We start from the raw sequence: 20,324 nt of genomic DNA, 5'->3' as shown, positions 1-20,324 counted from the left end.
GAAAAGCAGGGGTGGGGGAGGGGGAGATCGTCTTCATAGCAGAGCACCAGCCAGGGAAGGCAGGAAGTCTGTGTGTGCTTACAGAAAACATGTATGCACACACACCACACTGCAGCCCACCAGCCTGGGAACGGGTCTCCTGGAAATAGCCTGGTCCTCACGTTGCCTGTCGGAGGATACATCCCAGGGGCCCTCCCGAGGGTCCCCGTGGCAGAGCCGGTCTGCAAGGGTGGGTACCTGGAGGGTGACGTTGAGGGGCTGGAAGTGACACAGCAGGTCCTCCAGCTGAATGAAGTTGGCCGCGGCCACAGACTCGCCGTACACAAAGGAGGTTGGAGACATGATTCTGAAAGAGGAAATCAAGACATCCATCATTCCAACCCGTGGTCAAGCCGCCAAAGGTCACCGCTGTCCGGAGAACCCAATCATCTGTCTCCGAAACCTAGCTGTCTCCAGTGTCTTCCAGCAATTGCTCTCCTTCTGGACTCAATACTTCTCTCTCCTGTTCACAGACACAGCCAGATATATGCTTTCTAAACAGACATTTCCAGCAGTGGCTTCTTACCTTGTGTCAAATCAACAAGCTGCATATGTAAATATGTACTGGAATTATATTTCTAAAACTTGAGGCCCGGTGCACAAAATTCGTGCACTGGAGGGGGGGGGTGTCCCTCAGCCTGGCCTGTGCCCTCTTGCAGTCTGGGAGTCCTCGGGGGATGTCTGACTGCTGGCTTAGGCCCATAGGGGAAGCGGGCCTAAGTCAGCAGTCAGATATCTTTAGTGCTGCCACGGAGGTGGGAGAGACTCCTGCCACCACCACTGGGTTCACCATCCATGAGCCCGGCTTCTGGCTGAGCAGTGCTCCCCCTGTGGGAGTTCACTGACTGCCAGGGGGCAGCTCCTGCATTGAGCGACCGGCTATTCTGCTGTTCGGTCAATTTGCATATTAGCCTTTTATTATATAGGATGATGAGGAAGGCTCTGGTAGCTCTGATTTCAGGTCTTAAAAAAAACTGGATTACAAAATGATTCATGTTCTGTTTTGCCACTGAAAAACTTTCGGTAAAGCGAGAAAGATCATGGCAAGCTTTTGGGAAATAAATGTAAGTGAATTACAGATTTGGAATCCTAAATTCCACCCCCTGACAGAACCATTTAAAAATTTAAATTTGTCAAACTATTGAAAATTATTAGAAGTTCGGCCTTAAAAGTGGCGGCTGTTCGATGGTCACATTTTTCTTCAGATTTCTCACAGGGGCTGTGTGAAACGTGACGAAGAATGCAAGTTCAGTTTACAGCATGCTTCCCACGGTGCCCGCATCAACATGTCTGAGATGAGACGAGGCCTAGAGTCACTCAAATTCCCAGACCAATAATGGGTTCTAGATGAGATTCTAGAAGCTGCTCACTTGCCTAAACACCAACAGTGTAAGATGTGGGGTACCAGGTCCGAATGGAGAGCAATGCATCCATTTTCGCCATAAGTGTGTTCCTTTAGAAATGCAGCCAGTCCTAGGGTTATCAAATGGCGGGACTGGTTCCTGGGCTCGCCCAGTTCTGTGTTCCTGGAGAGACCAGAGGCTGACCAGCTTGTTTAACCGATGGCTTCTTCTGAGGCTGTTCACACCTCCCAGCGAGGCCGCCTGGGGCCCCACAGCAGGCTCACACAACAGGATCAACGGAACCAGTGTTTTCTCTGTGGTCCCCGGGGACAGGGCTCCGTTCAGGGCACATTCTCACTGTGCCTCTGACGAAACAAGCAAATAAACTACACAGTTAAAGACAGAGTTGTGAACAAGGCAAATCTGCATGCTAATGAGCAGACAAACTCCACCAGTGCCTCACGTCTGAAGTCCGTGATGAAAAATGCCAGGAGCACAGGCCTGCCCATGCCAGGGTCCCTGGCAGCGTGCGCTATGGCTCCTAATGCGATGTGTTCGCATTTCCACTGCTGGCCAACGGGGCCCAGAACACTTGGAAACGGAAAAAAGAGAAACTTTGAACCTCCAGAAAGGTCAGCTTGCCCTCGGAGCAGGGTTCAGTGGATTCTCCTTTGATCCAAACGGATTATGCAAATGCTTTCCCCACCATCCAGGAGGTCTGTGCTCTGTTCCCCGAAGCCCGAAACAGGAGCTGGGTCCTCCTTTTCCCAGGCCTGGATTCTGGCTGGTAACGGACTTACAGCTACAGGGCTGTTTGGGGGCCACAGTCTTGCTTTCCAGCAATGCCAGCAGCACAGATGGCCTGGATGTCCCCTGCCAGGGGGGTGAGCCCATCCTGAGGGTCCCCTGCCCACTCCAGACCAGCAGACATTGGGCAGAGCTGCCGGCTCTGCAGGAGGGGTGAACAGAGACACAAAGCCAGCGCCACTGCGAGCCAGCAGGCACTGGGACAGCTCTGGCTGCGGCCTCTGGCTGGCCCCGCGGCCTCTGGCTAATGTTAATCCCAGGGATCATGCTGCCTGCTGCCAGGAGGCGCTTGGAGGGGTGGGTGCTGGGACACTTGCACATAAAGGTGAACAGGACGTTTAAAGAAATGAAGGGCCTTAAACTTGTCATCAAGCTTCTTATGTTACCCTCCGGGTGGGTGGCTGGTGGGGGGAAGGGGGAAGAATGAGGAGGGAGGAGGGCATGAGTCCCCGTCGCTGAGCCTTCACCCTGCATCTCAGAGCTGGGGAGACCGGAGGTGGCAGGGCCACTGACTCCAGGCAACACACGCAAATCCAAGGCACGGTGTCCCCTGCAGGCCTGGGCTACTCACCCCGTGATGGACGTGTCCACTTCGTGCATGAGCGGCACCCTCAGCGTGAGGGTGTTGTCGTGCAGGGCCTCGGAGCGCTCCGTGTTGCCGCTGTGGGGGATGCAGAACGGTCAGCACCAGGTCTCCCGTGCTCCCTGTCAGAGCTCAGTCTGCATCCCTTCCCCCCACCCCATCCTGCCCCATGGCCGCTCTGCGCCTGATTCATCCTCAGCTCTGTTTTGGGACCCTGTACAGAGTCACAGGGGCCACACTATGGCCTCAGTGGTGTTCCCCCTCACAAAGATGTCCCGGGGGGCTGCCCCCAGGGAACACCAGAGCAGAAGAGAGACAGGAAGGGGAGGAAGACTGTGAAGCCATGTGACCCAGGAGGGGAGGGCTGTGAGCGACTGACTGGCTGGGGAACTCCAGGAGGCAGTCTTCCCAGCGCAGGGCATGGGGGCTGGGGGGGCGGGGGGGAGGGGAGGCATTAACTCCCGGGCCCCTGCCCTGTGCCCCAAGGTGAGTGGGCTCCAGACAGGAAGCCTCAGGCGGGTGGTGAGTGCCGGGAGCAGGTGAGTGCCCAGGGGTATGGATGGGCACTGGCAGCCCGAGTACCCATAGGTTCCTGTTCCATGAACAGCAGACCAGCAAGGTTAGGGCACCGCAGCCAGGAAGGGATGTGCCAGGCGTCACAGCCATTTCCCACCTGGAGGCGGTGCCCTTCCTCCACAGCAGGCAAGCCCAGGAGAGCCCGCCCCCCCACCCCCCCAACCCCGTCACCACCCATGGTTGGAAGCTCCCGCTGTGGACTTGAGGCTACAGTGTGTCCCTAAACAGGCATCCCCTTTGGGGCGAGAAAACACGGGATTGGGATTCTTGTGAGGTCATCCTGGAAAGGCAAAGGCACGGGGGCAGTGGCTGCTATGCCAGGGATTCCCCTCCCGGGACAGGTAAGGAGCAGAGGGATTCGGTAACGGGCCCAGGGACCCGAGCAAACCAGGGCAGCCGGACTCTTCCACAAGCAGGGCTTTCCCTCTGGGAGTCCCTTGCCTGATAGGAGGGTTGGGGGGCTTGTGGGGAGAAATGGGAAGAAGGAAGAGGAGAAAAAGACGTGAGAAGACCTAGTTCCCCTTTACTATTTAATTAGATCTCCAATATGAATCGAGATGATTTTTCCAGGGGAGGGACTGCTTTTGGGAAAAGGCATGGCTGTTGGGTGCATGTCGCTGGACCCGGTATATATGGTTGTTTCTACCACATGGTGTGACTATGGCGCTCCGGCAACAAGCCAAGTTCACCCTCCAGGATGGGTACGAGTCTCCCAGACCCGCTGAGGTCCTCGCGCTTCTCCCATCACACCGTTCCCAGCCCGTGTGCAGAGTCCCCCCCCCCCCCCCCGCCCCCCCGCCCGCCCCCTGTCCCCTTCCCCTCATTCCCCTACTGCCTTCCTCTCCCACCCAGCAAGTGCTGAATGCAACACTACTTAAATGGCGCTCACATCCCCTCTCCCCCTCTCTCCAATTGTTCTGAAACAATGGCGCTCCGTGACCCTGACCCGACTCCTCATCCGTCTTCCGTCTTCCCTCTATGGGGTGACACCCATCGCTCAGAGGGCAACCACCACCGTTTGCAAAAGCAGCAGGTACCTCGCTCCCTTGCCCTTCCTTCCGGGGGCAATGACAGCCAGAGGAGACAGGAGGCCCGCACACACGGATGGGGTGGCAACTCCCCGCCTGCCCCTCCTCCCCCCCCAGCATCCTGCCAGGTCAGCGGAATCAGTTCCTGCTGGAAGTGCTCCCCCTTGCCCTGCCATGTGTCCAGCCACCTGTGGCCGCTGGCAGCTCAGGCCCAGCAGTGTCGCCTGTCATCAGGGGACCGCTCCAGACGGAGCAGAGTTGAAAAGTTGAGATAAAGAGGCCAGACATCAAAAGGCTCCCAGTCATCCTGCGAGCAAGCGTGGGACCTGGGACGCGGCCCCGCTGCCGGCAAAGCGCGGTGGCTGATAGGGGAGCTCTTAAGAGGCTGTTTACTCTCAACATTGTGTCCTCCTGAGTCCGCACGTGGGCAAGAGGCCTCCAAGAGGCTTCCAAAGAGTGGTGACGGGAAGAAGGCGGGACCCTAGCTTTCAAGATAAGGAGCTTTGAGGAGCTTCCCATCACAGCGGCAGCGGGAAGAGGAGGGCTGCGGGTGCCCTCGGGGGCAGTCAGACCAGATTGGCACCAAAGTCTGGAAAGGCTCTGCTGTGCATGTAACAGATAATGCAGCTTCCTGGACATTGGTGACTCCAAGAATGGGGGGATCTGATCTTTAACAGTTAAGCTACCGATGCTAGGGGGTCTCCCCATGCCACACAGAAGGAGGTGTTCTTGTAATTACTGTTACTAGCGCTGTATTTGGTAAAGAGTAGCTTAATATTTGGTAAATATTTGGTTAATGAATGTTTGCCAAGTGAAAATGCATACTCAGAGAGCAGACTCAGCAGCAGAAGGGAAGGTATCTCGGGCCGCCTACAGGCTGAGGTTGAGCTGGGTTTTCCCTTTCCCAAAGGGTAAGAGTCAGCTTTGAACCTGCAGAGCCCAGTGGGTGCTCACAGCACCTGTTAACCTAGGCCTGGCCTGGCCCACAAGCCCTGCTGTGAGCCTGGAGGGCTGAGAGGCGGCCCAGGAAAAAGGGAGAGGGCCAGTAAGAGCAAGATGGCGCCCCAAGGCAAGTTTCCCTCCACACTGTGGTTATGGATTTGTGAACTTGCTCAGAGACTTGCCTTGGAGACTTGCAGGATTTTGCATCACCCAAGAGTGACCTGCGAATGCATAGGACCCTTCTAGATGTCCTCCAAGGACAGGGAGAGACAGAAGCTGTGCAAGTGGAATTAGACAAGCACCCCCCTCTCCCGCCCACCCCACCCAGAGATCTGGTTCCCCCAGCGCTTTGGGGCTTTATCTCACATAACCATTTCCTCAGCATCCTGGGCACCATGGCAGCACGGCCAGAACTCCGTCCTTTCGGGTTCCAGCAGTACTTGCCTTTGGAAAAGAAAGCTTTGGAAAAGAAAGCCTCTTACCTCTGAGCAGTAATGATGAAGCTGAGAACTTCTTCTTCGCCAGACAGATGGCTTGTATCAAAGATCACACTGAATTCATACTAAAGAAAGAGACACGGCATCAGCAGGCATCCCACGTAAATGGTTAGCTACAACCATCCCCGCTTGTGACCCCTGGAAACTCAAGCTTTATTTGTATGCACATATGTTTTATTAATGTTTTTATTTATTTTAGAGAGAGGGGGGGAGGGAGAGAGAGAAACATCAATGTAAGAGAGAAACAGCGATCGGTTGCTCTCCATTCCCACCCCAACCAGGGGTTGAACCATACTTGGGTTAAGTGCCCTGACGGGGAATTGAACCAGTGACCTTTCAGTACACGGGGCAATGCTCAACCATCTGAGCCACACTGGCCAGAGTTGTATGCATATCTTTTTGATTGTCAGTCCTGAGATACAGCTTTAACAGTAAAAACCACGCTACCAAGAGCCACACGGTCCTTTTCAACAACTGAGGTTCTCTTTGGGAAGTGATATGTTTGTCTCTTAAACCAGGACTTTCTAAATTTCACTCACTCACACACATGTTCCAAATTTTTGGCCACCTCTGCATACTGTATCCCCTGTGATATGTGCTTAATATTTTTATTGCCTCACTCACCTTGTCTAAAGACTATTTTAAAAGGAAAATGTATACCACTATCACAGACGGGATTCCAAGATCACTTGCCATAAAAAGAAGGTAGTCATCAACTAGGTGCAATGAAAACAAAGCCATGCTGACTTTCGTTGCCTGCTGAAGGCTCTGAGCCTCAGGTCTGCTCTGTTTTGGTAAGAGGGAGATAAACAAGTGACAGTGAGGTGCTAGAGGTATGTCACACTACTGGAGACCTTATCCTAGATGTGATCAGAATTGAAAAAGCGTTGCAAAGGTAGTAACGTTCTCACTGTAAGAATACATGTTGTTTAGTGCTGTGTCCATATGTCACCTAAAATCATCTCAGGTACCTCCAGTGGTGAGCATCCTGTGATTTGGGGAATACTGCCCTAAGCGCGCACACACACACACACATATCAGGCATGTGTAGGAATGTGGGAAGAACCCTTGGATTGGGGTTAGAGAACCAGGCTCTATCACAAACTGACCATGTGATCATTGTCGAGACACTTAATCTATTTGCATTTCAATAAAAAGAAGAGGGTGGACAAAATGGTTCTTAAATTCCTTTAAGCTCTGAGAATGTGTGACTTATTTAGTGCCTAAATGGTTAGCTTCCTTGATGACTAATTCTAGGTTCTAGTCTAACGTTGTAGGACTGGAATCTACTGAACTGCATGCTGCCTGAAAGGACCGGACCTTGGACCGTCACACTGGGCCATCATCTACAGGGGCCACTGAACATTCTTATCTAGACAGACATTTCAGGGGTCAGGCCAGGAAGCAAAGCTGGACGACACAAAGGAAGGAAAGTCAAGGGTTTTGTCCCAGCAAAGAGTCAGAACTGGCAGAAGATGTGAGCACACTGGACACCAAGGGGAGGTGAGAAGCAAAAGATCTGGGCAGAAGCCAAAAGCAAAGATGGAGGACTGGGAGAACAGAAGGTCAGAGACACAGCTAACCAGAGTTAGCCGGCCGGGCAGTCATGATGCTCAGCAGGTGGTCTGCAGCCCAATGACCCACAGGGTCTGGGGGACCAGGAAGGGCAAGCCAGGCTGAGGACAGAGGGAGCCCGTGTCCCTGCCGAGTCCCTTCTTGAGCTTTTTCCAGGGACTTTTCCCCAGATCCCCGACTCTACGTTTACCCTTGCCACCAGGTCTTAACCTCTGTATGTGGGAGGACGGCAGTGCATCCCCAGGTAGGGAAATAAAAGTCAATATTCCAACATTCATACTTCTGTCGGTTCCATATTTTGAAAATTAATTAATTTTGACCAAATTTTATGTCCCAGTTGTTGTTGCCTTCCCCCCCCCCCCCCCCCATTTTCATAATGACCTTCTCTTTATGGCAAATGATTCCGGGTCTATTTGTGTCTGGGATATAAATTCTTTAAACATAACCTTTAGACTTAAACCTACGGCACACCTTAGGTTTGATTTGGGATGTAGACTGAATTTCATAATAAAATGGCAACTGTGAAAAACCAATTGTCTATTAGCTCAATCGGTTTCCAATAACTTGGTGTGTGATGTACCACTACATTACTATCGGACATGGGACCATTATATGGATTTCCACGGTTCAGGGTACTCCTTCCTCATCTGACATGGAGTCTAACAGAGCTTGGCCTCTATTCTGCCAGCGACTAGTAACTCTTTTTCTAAAGCCAGCCACCTTGAGGTTTCCCTCTTCCTGAGATGCATGTGGGCAGCTGAGAACGAGAACCAGAAAAAGGCTCAGAAATCATGGATGTTAAGAGCCACAAACTTTTGGAGCAATGAGGTTCTTCCAATGAGGCTGATGGGTTCCATGGTTTTTAAGAAATGAGTAAATCTATTTTACCTCTATACCAGTGGTCGGCAAACTCATTAGTCCACAGAGCCAAATATCAACAGTACAACAATTGAAATTTATTTTGAGAGCCAAATTTTTTAAACTTAAACTTCTTCTAATGCCACCTCTTTAAAATAGACTCGCCCAGGCCTTGGGATTTTGTGGAAGAGCCACACTCAAGGGGCCAAAGATTCCGCATGTGGCTCGCGAGCCACAGTTTGCCGACCACTGCACTAGAACATTTCCAAAATTGGTTTATTAAACAGCTACCATGTACTGGGGCCAGAAAGCCTTAGGTATTAAAATATTTGATTCTATGACATAGGTAGGAGAGAAGGACCAAGCTCTCATTCATTCTAGGTGGGGAAATGATAGACAAAGGAAGATGACCTTTTCTTCAAATCATAGCAGGAAAAATAGCTTCCATTTCGTAAGGCAGGCCTGGCCTTTCAGACTCTAGTGTTGTCTCCAAAAATCGCATCTTTTACGTACGCCTCTTTGCATCTCCTTATAAGGATGGCACCTGTGAGCATGCCCCGTGAATGTCTGAATACACTGTGCCCTGGTATTGCTTAAGCTTAGAAAATGCGGCTCCTTATACATATCTAAATGGCTGTCATTTCTTTTACTTAAAAAAGCGAAGTGCAATACAACTATTTATGTTTTGAGCCTTTGAAGAAGTCTCTTAAGAAAACTGTAAGTGCCCAGGGGACTCCGGACTGTAGGTCACTAGGCCAGACCGCCCACATTGTGTCCTATGTTGCCTCTGGGACTCAAAGTGGCGGGCAATGTCCCAGAAAAAAATCATTTCAAGGAGGCCAACCAGATGCTGCCTGCCAAATTGCTCAGACCATGCTGTGTCTCTCACGTTTGGGGCATGTCATGTGGGTCGAAGAGAAAGACCACGTGACCGTGGCCCCTCTGGAGTAGACTGCAGGAAGAAACCTCGGGGTAGGCAGCTGGCGGAGTCAGGGGCTGGTGGCAGGGGCTTGGAGCTGCTCCCAAGGAAGTGCCCCACTCCACCCCTTACCTTCGACTTGGACCTCATGAAAGGGAATCCCACGCTGCATTTGAGGAAGTCCGATTCCAGCAGTTCACAGGAAATGCCCATTTCCTCCTGGAAGAGAGGAAAACACCAACAGATGGGCCGGCTGCACAAGACGGATGCGGACCTGGCCTCGGGGAGGCAGATGGAGACTTCGGCGGACACAGTCCGTCGTTAGTTCCCAGACAACAGCCACTGTTGGCTGTGGGGGGGACGAGGAGCCTCCGACCAGCACCAGTCCCAGGCCTCCCCTGGTGCCCATCCTTCTGCTGGTTCCCTGGGAGGACAGGTGCAGGGGACAGAACCACTCTTCATTCTTCACTAACATGTGCTCTCCTGGGACACGGGATGGGGCCCCATGTGAGCTGGACACCTCCTACGGTTTGGATGAAAAGGCAGTCCCGTTGTCTCTCTGGCCCCTTTCTCCTAAGCCCACGCCCCAATCCTGCCTTTCAAGACCTTCCTAGTGTAGCAAAGTCAAGCTCTAAGAAAATGACACCCACAAAAATACAGGGATACTTTCTATAGCCCCGAGAAGTGAGGAGGGCTGAACGGCTCCCCCTGCAAGCCTGCCCGGGCTGGGTCAAGGGCAAGGACAGGTTAGCCCAGCCGCCATGGTCTCTTCATGTGGTGGCCCGAGAACCAGGGAAGGGGCACAGGGAGCTGCAGTTCCAAAGCTGCCCTTGGAACCTGGGGACGTGTGTTGGCAATTTCCATAAGGAAAACCAGAGGATAATTTCTCAGATGTTGTCTCAAGACCCGCATATCCCCAAACGGGTCCTCGTGGTTCCCTGTGGGTGGCCTTTGGTCACCATCCTCTTCCTCCTACTCCTCACCCCGGAAGCAAATGTCCACAACTGGCCCAACGAAAAGCTACTCTGAATTCTAGCTCATTGACTTGTGGGCCTCAGGGGCAGCAAGCCCGGCCCACGGTGACCTTGGCTCTTGTTTCCCTGGGACAGTCCCGGTTCATGTCTGTCATCTGGGCGTAATTACTCTCAAGAGCGTCCCGGCATAGACATAAATTACGTGATGACTCAACCCCTCCAAACTCCTTTTGTAACGCTCAAGAACTCTCTGGAAATGCCTTTCACGCCAGGAGAGAGGTTTTCAATATAAGTCGAAGGGCCTGTCTGCTCTTGACGATGTACTGCCCCAAAGACATCTTCCGGGTGTGCATGTGGGTGTGAAGGAGGGACTGTGCCTTCACAGATGTACACTTAAGGGACCTCGGTTCGCTTAGCTTTGCCTGAGACAGCTCTGGATTAGTCAAGAGCTGCTGAATGACCTCACGCCTGCTAATTCCAAAATATGAGAACATAACATTTAAAGCAGCACCGACGGTACTAGTCCAAGTCTCTCTTCCTCGCGGCCTAATGGAAATTACAAAATCCTGGATGGGTCTCGGTGGCGATAAGCAGAGAGAGCGAGAAGCAAAGACATCTCTAGGAATGAGCGCGCTCAGAGGCTGGCTCGTGCTCCTGAACGATGCTCCAGACTGGATGCCAGGGCTTGCCCTCCTGCCACCTGTCAGCGCCAGTCCAGCTTCCTGTGGCTACTGGAGCCGCCCTGACCAAAAGGCTCTTTCATGCTAAGCCCTGCTCTCCGACCACAGCTCTGTCTGGGAGGCATGACACCCTCCCCCACCAGCATTCTGCAGCCCACAACCGACACGGTGCAGGAGGCCGCCCTCCGCCTCCAGGTGGGACCAGCTGTGTCGGGCAACTCATGAGCCAGAGTCTCGCCAGAACTGGCCAGACAGACTCCGGCCGAGCGCACAGACCCCTTTGGCTCCTTCCTCCTGCGCCCCTCATTCCTCTTCTCCCAAGAGCATTTCCCCAATAAATCACCGGCACAGGAATCCCCATCTCAGGTTCCGCCTCTGATGAATCTGACCTCAGAGAATACGCGTCACAGATGCGGCTCGAGAAGGAAAGCCACTGGAACTCGCTGGGCATCTGCTACCAGGTGGGGAGAGGCGACAGGAGGGGACTTACACCTGCTGAGATCGTTTCTTAACTGTCACTTATAACACTTGCAGGGCTCCCCCATCAGGGGGCTCTTAGCCTCCAAGAAGACTCTGCACCCCCTTTGTCTGGTTTCAGATCAGGCCGAGGTATAACCTTAAATACCAGGGTCAGGAAGAAGCCACGTACCTGGCTGGAAGTCAGGCGGGCACACTGTAGGCACAGAGACTCAGAGAAGCTTTAAAAAAATGACTTCTGGGAGAAGTGAGGAAACTCAGCTGTCCCCTGCTTTAGGTGACATTTGTGGACAGTGTTCCTTTGGGGGTTGCATCTTACCTCTGCCGGGCCACTGGTGCCCACCAGGAGGCATATGGGGGTGATCCAGGAACTAGGCTTCTCCTTGGCTCTGGTTCCTGCCATGTCCCTGGAGAACTTGACTTGAGCTTTATTGCAAAACTCCGGTTATCAGCTCTCAGCCCTCCGGAACTCGGGCCAGTGAACGAGCTGCCTCTCCTTGGACCCTGCCTGCCAGCCAGTGTGGACATCTGATCACCCAATGCACACACAGGGCGAATGTGCCACCACAGAAAACGACACCCTGGCTGAACAAGACCCAGGCTTCCACGAAATCCTTGAACGTCGTGTTGAAAAACGGCTCCCACCACGGAGACCACTGGTAAACCTATTGTAGATCTGGCAGCGATGGGTCAGTTACCTGCTGGAGAAACCACAAATTTCTCCAGATGATAACTCACTAAGCTGCGTCAGAAGATTCAAATAAAAGTATCCAGGGAGCCCTTGGGCAAACCATACCATTGTAAAGAAGACCTTTTTGTGATGGTGCTTGAAAAAAGGCAAACTAAAAAAATAAAGATGAAAAAAGGCAAACTATAAAGCCAAGAAAACATTACTTTATGACATCAGAGTGATATTCACCTCCCAGTGCTGCCCATCCAGCACGCAACACCTTCTTTTGTTTCAGAAATGGGTGCACCGGACCTTTAAAGATGCTAATAAAGCAAGTGAGCGCTTGCCTTGGGCCGGAGATACCCTTGACAGTTATAATCACACTGTTACACAAGCTGTTACCCGGAGGATAACGTAAACTGATCTTCATAATTTTTAGTTTCATTTTTCAAGGGAAGTTCCAATCAAAACTTTTAAAAACTTTACTATGCAATTTTGGACCCTATTTTAAGAAGAGTCACAGAGCCGGTTTTCCCCCCCAGTCCCCCTTCTCTTCGGCGAACAAGGACATCTGATGCTGTACAACGCTATCGGGGTTTCTCCCTGGAGATTATAAGTGATTCAATTAAAAAAAAAAAATATATATATATATATATATACATATATATATATATATATATATATATTCCAGTTTTTAACATTCAGGATCAGGAAACCACCGATTAACATTATTTATTTATTTACTTAAATATGTTTTTATTGATTTAAGAGAGGAAGGGAAAGGGAAAGAGATAGAAACATCAATGATGAGAATCATTGATCAGCTGCCTTCTGCATGTCCCGCCCCCCCCACTGGGGATGGAGCCCACAACCCAGTCACGTGACTCCTCCTGGTTCATTGGTCTACCTTCAACCACTGAGTCATGCCAGCTGGGCCCAATGAACATGGTAAGGACCTAATAAGGGAAAGCTTGGTTTGGGCACCTCTGTTTTCTCAGCGCCTGGCATGGAGCTGGTCCCTGAGGGGACCCCGAGTTTGCATGGATCATATGACCGGGCCCTGGCTCCTCAGGGATTCAGATGAAGGGGCTGCAGGAAGCAGCTCATTGGCTGGTCTGCCTGGCATGGCAGCTGCTTGCCTTGGCACAGCCCCTCTCTTTTCCAGACATACCTCGGCTGTCCTGGCCCCAGGAGCGCCGCCAGGGGGGCCCAGCTCCAGCCCTTGCGTAGCGTGCGGTGGTTGGCAGGAAGGACCCGATCATGAGGCTGGGGGCCTCCGCGGCTCTGGGGCTCCGCCTCCCTATCACACAGCATTTGGTTTCATGGTGGAGCGGGGCTTTATCTGACCACCCACACACTGCTCTTTGGGGAGCAGCGAAGGCTGGTGCTGGGCTCATGCTCAGTGCCAGGGTGCGTCTGAAATTTAACTGACCGCTTTCCACTTCCCACACGTGTCTGTCCAACTGAAGATGACCCCAATGGCCCCATGTCTGTCAGCCAGGGGGCCCCTGGGAGCTGGTTAGAGATGCCTCCATGTTAAGTCAGTGAACAGAGAATTCAGCTGAGTTTTGGTGGCATTTTACGCCAGGCTCCATAATCGACTGGGGAGCCAGAGGCAAGCAGGGCTTCCCAATACCGTGGCCCAATGAGTTAACTCCTAGGGGAAACCTCACTGGCCAGACTCAGCGGTGACTCAGCCCGAGACTCACCAGAATAAACAGTCGAGCGCTCAGAGGAGAGGCCTCTGGGACGAGGCCCTCGGAGTCCTACCTGGGAGGAAAGCACATGAGCTCGCACATGGGAAGTGCACGCATTTTAGCATTAGTGTTGCAACTTTTTTTTTTAAAATGTGTTTTTAAAAAAATTGATTTTAGGGAGATAGGGAGGGAGAGAGGGAGGGAGGGAGGGGAGAAAGAGAGAAACATCGATGTGAGAGAGAAACATCGATCGGTTGCCTGCTGTATGTGCCCCTTTTCGGAAGGGAAGCAGAACTCAAAGAAGTTGTGTCACTTGCCGGGGGTTTCCTATTTGGCACTCGGAGAGTGGGCCAGAGGGGTTGTGGGGTGGGGAACGCCACACAAGGAACAACCAGGTCCCCTGGAACCCGCAGAAATGAGGCCGACCAGGTGGGGAGCACAGACCCCATGAACCTGGAGCACATAGGGACTCGAGCACAGATGCCAAGACTGGCCAGTGGCTGGCCAGGCTGGGCAGCAGTTACAGACCTGCTGCCGATCAGGCACTGGGACTGCACAGCCAGGAGCCAGAGGTGGTGATCCCGCCATGTGGGGATGCGAAGGAGCGGGGCAGAGGAAGTGCTGCAGAGCAGGTGCTTTCTCTACAGTTTGTCAAAACCCCCATTTGGAGGCAAAGGCCCAGACTCTCCTGGGCTTGTTCTTTCCAAGCTTGAAAAAGCGAAGGGTGAAAATGAGTGTCGGGGAGAGAGAAACCACACAGTTGTTAACGCAAACTTCCCTCCAAAGCCAAGCATTAGAAGCGAGAGGGTGCACTTTAGTTATTTAACTTTTAAAAATCTATATTGTTGGAAGTATTACATATGTCGCCCTTTCTCTCCCATGGAACTTTCTAGCCCCGCCTCCTCCACTCCCCTGCCCCACCCCCCTATTGTCTGTGTCTATGGGTTATGCATATATGCACTCAAGTTCTCTGGTGAATCTCTTCCCACCCAGCCACCCTCCCCCTGCCTTCCCTCTGAGGTCCAAAAGTCTGTTCCCTGCTTCTATGCCTCTGAGTGCACTTTAAACCACAGGCTGGAGGGCATGTGGGGGTGCCGGGTTGGGCGGGGGGGGGGGGGGGGGGGGGGGCGGGGGGCACTGGGGAGCAAGGATCTGTTCCAAGTGGGGACAGGGGACTTGTCCCAAACAGGCCTCTTGCCTCTTACAAAAAAGTGCTTTGAAAGCTTGAAAACAGATGAAAATAAACTTACACTTTAAAAACCAAAACGAAATAGGAACGACTTGAATCAACTGTCTCATTCCTGTGACAAGCCTCTCCCGGTTGCACTTCCTGCTGAGAGCGCATCCTGACACTTTCCCGGAGGGAACTAAGCCCGACAGAAACACTTTCCCCAGTGCCGGCGTGCGCCCACTGCGGAACGGGAGCCTGAGAATCTACACAAACAAACAAACAAAAACAAACCCACCGGCCCGAGGGAAGAGGCCGGCGAGCCCTGCCTTCCTTCTAAGGCCCGAGTAATGGGTCTTCACCCGGGACGCTTTGCCTGGCTCCATGGAGGCAATGAGCTTAGTATTAGATTTGAAAAGAAGGCTCCTCTTCTAAGAGAATGCATTCCTCAGAGCCTGCAAATTCCTGATCGGCGAACTGAGAGTCCCAAGTTGAATTCCATCTCGCGAATCCAATTATTCTGGTTTTCCAGCACGCTTCTCCTTTGCCCTGCAGGCTGGACTGAGGAGCACGAGGCGGGGACCTCTCCTGAAACGACTGGAAAGAATGCACCGCCGTGGCACAAGGACAGCTTACCAGTGGTGTGTGGACGCCAAGGTTGTGTGGGAGTCGAGTGGCTGAGGGGCCGGTAGGGAAGTCTTGGCCAGGAGTCTCGATACTAGAACTGTACTCCCAGTGGAGGGGCCCATCCCATCTCCAGACACACGCAGCCCCTGCCCACGCATCACCCACTTGTGAACGGTCTTGCTGCCGTTGTCACGGAAGCTCGGTCCTTGGGCCCGCAGCATCAGCACCACTTGGGAGCTTGTGTTGACGCAGATGCTCGGGGCCACCTGCTGACCCAGAACCTGAGCTTTAACAGGAGCTCCAGGTCGAGAAGCGCTGCTCTCCATCACGGAGCCCACCCACGTCTCCATGGCAACCTGACGTCAACCATGAAGACCACCGCACTTGGGCCCTCCGCCCTGCAGGAAACTACGGCCCTTGCTGATGCCACCTGAGGGCTAGTGTCTATGTGAGGGCAGACTTTTCTGGATGTGAGGACCCGCCCATTCATGGGATCCTTCTCTGGGCAGACAGACTCTGGGATGAGGATTGGGGTGCAAGCAGTGTGTCTGGAAGGTGACCTCAGGGTCCTCCCTGAGGGAGCGGGGAAGCGTGCCGCTAACTGGGGAGAAAGGTGGGCACTGCCCTTCAATTCCTGCCTCTCCTTGGCTGAGAGGTATCCGGGGGACAGCACTATCTGGTGCTTCCAATCCCCTCGGTGCCTGAATACAGCTAAGCACTCTGGAAAGGCGGGCAGAGACCAGGGCAGGCCTCCGCCTGCAGGGGAGCGGCCACAGGGGGTCACCAGGGAGGGTGGAGGGAGCACAGGGCATCGACAGCAGTCTCCCCATCCTCTCCCCTCTGCACAATCAGCAAAGCTGTGGACTGAGAATGGAGGTTGGAGGCAGCTACCGAGGAGCCTCCCAAACCCCCACCCCGGCTGCAGAGAAGACCCCTTTCCCGGGGGCTGCACGCCTGAAGCGCGTCTCCACTGTGCACGCTGTGGGCTCATGGTGCCCATCTCGGCGGGTGGCTGCTTCTGCTCTCTTCTCTCCGGTTGGCACACCCACATTTCAGGACTCTCCTTAAAGAACCGATGCCCTTTTTTAGGAGAGCCCTGCCCTCCTGCCCTCCTGCCCTCCAGCTGCCACAAGGTCCGCTCCCACCTCCTCCCACCCAGACCAGCGCAAGGCAGCCTCTGGGAGAGCCCTGCCCGCAGCTGTCCCGCACTCTGTGCCACAGGCTGCCCCGGCGAATCTCCCCACACCAGGCACGTCCTCACGTAACGTCATCCGCTTAAAGCGAAACCTGTTGTAACCCCGGCTACTGGATATGAATAAGAGTTCCGTTCCTAAACGCTCATCCACGAGATAACGGAGTGCTGGGTGAGATGACGTGTTTGGAGGACCCGTTGTACTCTGTTCATTTTTGCTCCAAAGCCTTGAAGGCCATGAACGACGAAGACCCTTCACGGACTCTCAGGAGCACTCCCGCCCCCCGAGAGCCAGGGGTGCCTTGCACAGCGTGGCAGGCTGTTCCCTGCAGGAGACCTGGCTGAGGGGGAGAAGGGGCTGAAACCAATCCTTTCGCCAAGCCCGGCACCTGGCAAAAGGCTGCGGACCACCAGAGGGGGCACTTCGCTCCAATTTGCGCAATGGTGCTAAAAAGACCCCGTGGCTCTGCTGCGGGAAGTTTTGTTAAGAAGACCCAGATGGAAGCCCCACGGTGGACCCACTGAATCAGAGCACGCGGCTCGGGCCAGCATTTGCTGAAAGCTCCCTGGGTGGTTCCCAAGTGAGGAACCTTTCAACGTAAGGCTGCGTTAACATCCTGACTCAAGGGGCCCATCGCGGGCTCCCTCCTCCATCCTCAGGGAAGAAGCGGGGCCAGGAGAGGTGGATGTAGCATCACCTGAGCAGGTGTCCTGCACCAGCCATGGATACACGGTCCCACAGGGCTAGCACAGTCACTGCCGTTTTGGAGACTAAGAGACTGAACCAGCTGGTGTGGCTCAGAGGATGAGTGTTGACCTATGAACCAAGAAGTCACGGTTCAATTCCCGGTCAGGGCACATGCCTGGATGGGAGGCTCAGGCCCCAATGGAGTGGGGGGTAGAGGAGACAGCTGATCAATTGATGTTTCTTTTTTCTTTTTTTAAATATATATTTGTATTGATTTTAGAGAGGAAGGGAGAAGGAGAGAGATGGAAACATCAATGATGAGAGAGAATCATTGATTGGCTGCCTCCTGCACGCCCCCTTCTGAAGATCAAGCCCGCAACCCAGGCATGTGCCCTTGATGGGAATTGAACCTGGGACCCTTCAGTCCACAGGCCAATGCTCTATCCATGAAGCCAAACCAACAAGGGTTCATCATTGATGTTTCTCTCTCTCTCTCTCTCTCTCTCTCTCTCTCTCTCTCTCTCTCTCTCCTTTTTTCCTCTCGGAAATCAATAAACATATATTTTAAAAAAAGAAGAGATTAAGACCCAGAGGGTACAAGCAGTGCCTTGCTGGGGTCCTAACTTTGGTGAGGACAGAGTACCTGTCCCTATGCCTCTCTGGGCCTTTGAGTCCCAGACTGGAGGACAGACTGTGCCTGCCCACCAAGCCCGGGGCAGGGGCAGAGCGGCAACTCCGGGGGTCAGGGTCCGCTCCAGCGCGGGCGCCCCTCCTGCTGCCGCGGAGGAAGCGCATCCGTCCACTCGGCAAGTGTTTCTGATTTTGCCTCAAATGGGAAACAGCTTCCACAGAATACTTCTCATGGAGGAGACACGTATGTTTTCTGTTACGCATTACATTCCTTTGTTCCTTCCCTCGGTTAATAATTATTTATTGAGCAGCCCCGATGGGCCACATGCCTTTCCAGAGAGTCCCGCGGTCTCCAAGGGGGTGTTCCCAGCCGGGGCGGGGAGGACCAGGCTGCTTGAAGGAGGACTCCCGTACGTACACTGCTGTGTGACGAGTGTGCGGGCAAGGCGCGCGAAGGGTTGGAACCCACATCCCTTTCTTTACAAGAGAGGCCTGGCTTCCCCCCGGCCCCCTGCCTCTGAGTCCCATTTCACAGCTCCTGAGCATCACTACTTTGTCACCTTTCCTTTTCATTGGCTAAAAAATAACCCACCACGTTCTTTAAATGATGAGATCTAGGACTGGGCAGAGCGAATGATGTACCAGAGTCACACCGGTGCCGACTTCGGTGCGAAAACCGAGTCCATCATTCGAATGCCTCGATAAAAAATGATGACTAATGACAACAACAAAAATACCATTCGTGACGCGGCAAGATCCAGCTGAAGGTCCTCTCACGCAGATCGGTATCCAGCTGACTGAAAGGCTGAGCACGGTCCCTGTGGCGAGCTCAGGAGTTGTGCTGTTACTATTATTTATTTTTATTTTAAAAAATTATTTATTTATTTATTTTTAAATATTTGGTTGATTTTTTTTTTTTTACAGAGAGGAAGGGAGAAGGACAGAGAGCTAGAAACATCGATGAGAGAGAAACATCAACCAGCTGCCTCCTGCACAGCCCCCACCGGGGACGTGCCCGCAACCAAGGCACATGCCCCCGACCGGAATCGAACCCGGGACCTCCCAGTCCGCAGGCAGACGCTCTGTCCACTGAACCAAACTGGTTCTGGCATTATTTTATTCAACAGATACTCCTGCACGAATCTCGTGGGCCAGGCCCCGGACGTCTGGCATCTCCCTGTCGTGGCAAGAAGCCCTTCTGCTAAATACCAGGCATCGAGGAATTGTCTTGTAGCCGACCTAACAGAGAAGCATGTCCCGGCGAGGGCTCAAGCCTTCGGAAGCTGAGCGTGAGGAAGACAGACAGGGAGCACCGGCTGGTGCCGAGGACCCTCAGACTGCGCACACAGCAAGCGACAGCCCAACACCGAGACCCTGGGGATCAGCACACAACCGGCACTGCTGCGAGCCAGTCTCGCAGCCCTCGGTCCCAAAGGACCGGCGGTGGAGGCAACTCCAGGCTGAAGGCATGTGTCCCCTGCGTGTTTTCCAGAAGAGTCCGGGGAGGCGGGCCTGGCGCTCTAGGGTTACCCTCGGCGCTCTGCATATTCGGTGCCAGCATTGTCCTCGAACAGGCCCGCTGCTGGAAAGGACTTACATGCACCGAGAGTTGTCTTCGGCTGTTGGAACAGTTGGGTGTTAAGTTCAATCTTGTGAGAGAGTGCTTTGTGAAAACTGTGTGATTCCCTACCCCACCCCCCCACCCCCCCATGGCTCCTTACAATAAGCTGCAGGTCCATAAGATTGCCTGAGCCCCGTCTGTTGGCTTGGAACCTGCTGGAATATATGGGATTTATGACTGTGTCAGCCGCTGGCTCCGTTGCGGGGGAGAACGGACGGATTTATTACTTCCCAGGCCCCAACCCTGCAGAAGTAATCCGTTAGTCAGCAGTTTCTCTGTCTCCATCTGTCATTTTCTAGGGGTCTCTCCCTCACAGGAAGGACATTGCTGTTCCTTTTCTTTTTCTCCCTTTGAGTGTGTTTCTACTGCTCTTGCTTTCCACGTGTTATTTCGTTTTTTTGTTTTTGTGTGTGTGTGCACGCGTGCGTGTGTGTGTGTGTGTGTGTGTGTGTGTGAGTGAGAGAGAGAGAGAGAGAGAGAGAGAGAGATATTTTTAATATATTTTATTGATTTCAGAGAGGAAGGAAGAGGGAGAAAAACATCCATGATGAGAGAGGATCATTGATCGGCTGCCTCCTGCATGCCCCCCACTGGGGACTGAGTCCGTAATCCAGGCGTGTGCCCTGACTGGAAATCCTCTGCCCCACGCTGCGGCCCTGAGACTGCCTGGCTGGCGGGCATCCTGCTTCAGACACACCTGGGAGGGCTGCGGAGGGAGGCCTGTGTCCCGGGC

The 20,324-nt window shown here is 53.3% G+C and overlaps 1 protein-coding gene across 1 annotated transcript in view; it reads right to left on the bottom strand.

Moving 5' to 3' along the window:
• ITGA9 (integrin subunit alpha 9) overlaps positions 1-20,324 on the bottom strand; it is a 242,502-nt gene that overhangs the window by 53,425 nt on the left and 168,753 nt on the right. The window contains exons 19-22 of the mRNA XM_036431802.2: positions 9,300-9,386; positions 5,801-5,880; positions 2,761-2,850; positions 238-346 (exon numbers count right to left, since the gene is read on the bottom strand). Coding sequence (XP_036287695.1) covers positions 238-346; positions 2,761-2,850; positions 5,801-5,880; positions 9,300-9,386 — 366 coding nt within the window. The remainder of the gene's footprint in view (positions 1-237; positions 347-2,760; positions 2,851-5,800; positions 5,881-9,299; positions 9,387-20,324) is intronic.

This window comes from Pipistrellus kuhlii, unplaced genomic scaffold (genome assembly GCF_014108245.1).
Source record: "Pipistrellus kuhlii isolate mPipKuh1 unplaced genomic scaffold, mPipKuh1.p scaffold_m20_p_11, whole genome shotgun sequence".
In the NCBI taxonomy this organism is placed as follows: Eukaryota; Metazoa; Chordata; class Mammalia; order Chiroptera; family Vespertilionidae; genus Pipistrellus; species Pipistrellus kuhlii.
The sequence above is the reverse complement of the archived record's forward strand: the minus strand, read 5'-3'. Positions and strand labels throughout refer to the sequence as shown.